Source organism: Lactuca serriola, chromosome 2, assembly GCF_051521515.1.
Source record: "Lactuca serriola cultivar US96UC23 chromosome 2, Lser_US96UC23_V15, whole genome shotgun sequence".
In the NCBI taxonomy this organism is placed as follows: domain Eukaryota; kingdom Viridiplantae; phylum Streptophyta; class Magnoliopsida; order Asterales; family Asteraceae; genus Lactuca; species Lactuca serriola.
The window spans coordinates 211,779,465-211,784,117 of NC_136409.1; the positions used below are offsets into that span (position 1 = coordinate 211,779,465).

Below are 4,653 nucleotides of genomic sequence, written 5' to 3' on the forward strand. Positions count from 1 at the left end.
GTGCTAAGAGAAGCCGATTAGAATTTAGAAGTGATCGTTTTAAAGTTTATTGGAGATTTCGAAATACAGGGGTTCAAATTATAAAAAGTTTATTGTTTGATAGTATCGTTTTAAAGTCTTTTTATTGGTTAAAACATCGAGCTTTCAGATATATGTAAAACACACAGTATACCGTGTTAATTCAATGGGTCCAACATCGCACCATGATGAAGCATTAAAGAAGAGTGCATAAAGTTTCTTGAAGAGAAAAACTAGAGTAGCATTCGTTCAACAACAAAATTAAAAATGAAATTGAAATTGAAGAATAATTCTTTAATGGGCATGCATAAAGTTTTTCCCTTTTTAGGATCAAACCAACAAACCTATAAATAAAGTCTTTTAACAACAGAAACTTACCACACAAACAAGCGGAATCTGCTATTTGTTTTTTCTTTTTTTCTTTTTTCTTCTTTCTGAAAAATGTTCCCTTCATATACGGATATATCTACAACACCACCACCATTCATTTTATCATCTTCATCTTCATATACATTACATTGTCCCATTGGCCATTACCCCAAACATGTGTTATGTTATGAACCTGCATCCTTCCCATTCACCTCTTGTCGGACAAATTGCCCCCGGACCCTTGGCCTCTGTTCCGCCAGCTTTTTCCTGCTATGGTACCTCACCTTCAAATACAACAAACAAACAAAATACATCATTCATCAACAAGGGGCATTTACGTCTTTTTCCATCCCATTGACATCAAGAACAAGTCCTGTCCCACCTTTCGGGATGGGACAAAAACTTATAATTTCCGTCCCATTAAGATCGGTCTCAGTCCAATACATGTCAAACACAGTACAAAACAGTCTGTTGTTCTGTACTATGTAACATGTGGGCCCAGAACAAAAAGTACCTTTTTCTCGAAACATCTATCTTTCCTCTTTTGACGGAACTTATTTAGTGCAGCTTCTCTTTGTGCTAACCGGTCTTTATCAACCCCGCTTCCGCTTCCACTTCCACTTCCACTACCATTTCCAATTTTACCCTTTTCAGCAACAACTCCATTATCGCCGCCTTCACCTCCACCACCATAGCCACCACCCTTTTGTCCACTACTTCCACCATTCTCTCCATTACTCTTATTGTTACTTCCCGATGCACTTCCATAGTTTGCAGCATCTCCTTCCACAGGTGCAACCGCCTTGTTTCTTGAAGATCCATCATCATCCTCCTGGTTAGCTTTTTGTTGTGGTTGTGTCTTGTGGACATGGTGGTGGTGGTGGTGGTAATGGTGGTGGTGGTGGCGGACTTGGAAGTTTGTGGTGTCACCATCGCCAGGTGGCGGCGTTGATTTGTCATCTGGAAGTGGTTCCGGTTTGGCAAACGCGTTGTTAGTGCTTGAGCCCATGTCGTTATTGTGAGTGCTACTGCCATTAGAACGTTGATTTGGAGCTCCGTTTGAGTTAGATTGTATTTTCAAGGGTTTTGCTGTTTCTGATGTAGTGTTGTTGTTATACCTGAGATGAAAAGGGCATTTACGTCTTTTAAACACAGGACCACATGTTTTGTCACGTGTTGAAGATAAAATAAAGACAAATAAATACCTTGAGAAGGCTGAAAGGTCAGACTGTTTTAAAACATTTCGTCTATGAGTGCTTGTTGTATCAGTATCCTCCAAATCACGTGGTCTTTTTAAACTGAGCTCAAGGGCAGGAACGTCATTTGCTTTGGCAAATGTCATACATTTGGTCCTTTGTTCACTCTCTTCCTTTGAGTTTGATTCGATAAATTTTCCTGAGTTTCTAGAAACTCCGATTCCCAGATCTTTGCCCATTAGAACTGTATCTGCTATATTATTTTATTAAAATGAGCATGGTGAATTTTATTTATAGACAAAAAGTGATGATGATGATGATGATGATGATGATGATGTGTTTATTACCTATTTTATCATCTTCTCCAGCATGGTCTTTTGTGGCAACTGGTTTTGGGTGATAATTATTGGACGTTTCTGCCCTTGTACGGATGACCTGTGCACAAGTGCTATCAGGAGGGGTTGAGGTTGGTAATTGGTCCCATGAATACTTTGTGCTTTCAACTTCTACTGCTCTTTTTGACCATGAACTCTGTATAATCAAAAATGTATTAGTTGTCTCTCTTTACAGTATTCATGTCTACATTTATATATGAGTATAACACATAAAGGATTGATTTATATAACAAAAATGATGTGTATTGTAACCACAGATATAATAATACCTGAGTACCACTTCCATTGTCACTTCCATCCTTAGCTGTCAAACCTATGCTCCTGTCGTCATCATCGTCATCATCATCATCATCGTCATCATCATCATCATCATCATCATCATCACTGCCATCACCATCATCCGACACATCATCACTTCTCACTTTGATAGGTTTAGGAGCACGAATGCCACTCTCACTCTCACTACCGCTAGACTGATGCAAACAGGACAAATTAATGCAAAAAAAAAAGAAGGCAAACATTTTAGTTCTCTAGTGTTTTATTTCCAAAACGAAGTAATTCAAATGCACTACTACATTCTAAAGTAGAACACACCTGAACCCAAAGTCCAAAACCATAATAAATAAATTAACTCACACTGTGACATTTTCTCCACACATGCTGCCAGAGGTTTTTAAGCTCATTCTTTCGAATAGGTTTGACTAAAAAGTCAACTGCACCTTTCGATAAACAGTTAAAGACTATGCCCATAGAATCATCAGATGACATCACTGCAAAGAAAATATATTAGGTGTAGCAGGTGAAAGCGAGTAATATGGTTGATGATATTTCTGATGAAAACAAGAAAGATACTCACTGATCACTGGAATATTCTTGCGAGGTGCATGGTTCATGATCTTGGACAAAAGTCCAACTCCTGATAGATACGGCATGACTACCTCAGTTAAAACAAGATCGATTTGTTTGTTGAGATCAATCAGTACTTTCCATGCTTCTACACCATTTGCTACAGCAGTAACTGCAACAGAGTAACTCATTTGATGTCAAAAAAAATTCAAGAAACAAGATGAAGTGATGAAAGAAGTTTCTTTTTGGGTATATAATAGTTTACAGACCTTCATAGCTGCAATTACGGAGGAGAGCACTGACAACATGACGAGTTGAGTCATCATCTTCTACCAGGAGAACTTTGAGAGACCTAGTGGGTAAAAACCTCTCCCATTGAACCAGAGATCCTTGTGGTTGTTGATGGTGTCTCTGAACAGCATCATGGGATATGAGCAACTCTATGCGTCTACTACCATTGACATCGTCGTTAATCCTGGAATCGTCTTCTTCAGACAGCCTTTGGCCATCGAATGCAGCTCCATTTCTCACTTCTTTAAGATCCTTGCGTTTATGGTGATTAAGTTCTGCCGATCCTTTTGTTGCTGGAATACTAGTACTCAACCCAACGCTCCTCATTAACCAGATTCAAAGAGACCAATTATGAACACGGTGCAGGTCTGCAACAGCAAGATGAGTTCTTTCTTTGAAGAGAAGTGGCACATACCGTTGCCTCCACGGAATAAACCTCCGTTAGAAATCCGTTACAGAAGCCTAAAAGAATGAAAACAGTCAAAAAAAACCCATTAAAACCGTGCGAAATGGGAAACGAAACCTCGTGTTGTCGTCAATTTCATTTCTTTTCCATTTCGTAAGTGCTAGAAAAGGGGTACATAATCAAGTAGATTAATCATACCATCATCCAATCCTAAAAGCACACAGATTCAGAATGAAAAGCAGAACTTCCAGACCAAACCTGATACACATCTCAGATGGATACATGTTTCATTATAAAACTACACGGATACATGATAAAATTTCCACCCAGATCTTAATCTACATGAAACCAAAACATTTTAAACAGATCATAAATCCGTCATTTATCTCAAAACCAAGTGAATTATCAGCAAAATAAGGTCACCACAATGATCCAAAACCTTATTGTACTTTCATTTGACTCATTTTCTCAGGAATACTTACATTTACGCTGATAACGGAGATACGAAGAACAGATCTTTGACTCAAATCTGAAATCCGCAAAATTCGGTCAAATCCTCCGCACAACAACTACCGTAAACACAAATTCTGAAGAAATTCAACAGTATGAAAAAAACAAAATATTTTTGAGTTCAAGGAAATCATATAAGATGAAGCATAAATCTAGGGTTTGTAAACGTCGTCGGGAAAAACAACGGGTGTTTATGATCTACATTCTACTGGTTCAGAGTAGATGAAGATATTATATTCGTTTGCGATGACATGGAGGTTGTGAGGGCCAATAATGCGCCACGTGAGACGACACGTTGGATTACATGTAGGATGGAGGGTGATGGCGTGGAGGAGATCAATATACGGGCTAGGGGAAGTTTGGGGCGGATCGCGGATCTTTAAAGATCCGATTTGAGTGGACACGTGGTGCGCTGTGGGATAAGTTAAAGGTCTTACGAATCAGTAGGGACCGCCAGGTGGGTGGAAGAGATAATGGGGCCGTCGTTTTCGGCGAGGTTAAAGACGTAAATACCCCTAATGAAACTGCTTATATCCGAACTACCCTTGACATGTCAGAAACAAAATATCTGGACCAACCGTTACAGTACAGCCGATGCTTGAGAACTCTGGTACAGCCTAAC

At 39.1% G+C, this 4,653-nt stretch overlaps 1 protein-coding gene across 5 annotated transcripts; it reads right to left on the reverse strand.

The window, feature by feature from the left end:
• Positions 1-266: 266 nt before the first annotated feature.
• Positions 267-4,238, reverse strand: LOC145088400 (two-component response regulator-like PRR73). 5 transcript variants are annotated; one of them, XM_079026751.1, is made up of 10 exons: positions 4,004-4,238; positions 3,720-3,779; positions 3,094-3,577; positions 2,835-2,996; positions 2,615-2,748; positions 2,248-2,451; positions 1,931-2,114; positions 1,593-1,836; positions 902-1,505; positions 267-671 (listed from the first exon to the last, which is right to left on the reverse strand). In XM_079026751.1, exons 3-10 carry the CDS (start codon positions 3,440-3,442, stop codon positions 573-575), a joined length of 1,980 nt encoding a protein of 659 aa, XP_078882877.1. In that variant the 5' UTR covers positions 3,443-3,577; positions 3,720-3,779; positions 4,004-4,238; the 3' UTR covers positions 267-572. The 5 variants fall into 5 exon arrangements, with proteins under 5 accessions (XP_078882877.1, XP_078882875.1, XP_078882874.1 ...); XM_079026749.1 differs by having other exon boundaries at positions 3,720-3,859; XM_079026748.1 differs by having other exon boundaries at positions 3,639-3,859.
• Positions 4,239-4,653: the final 415 nt, after the last annotated feature.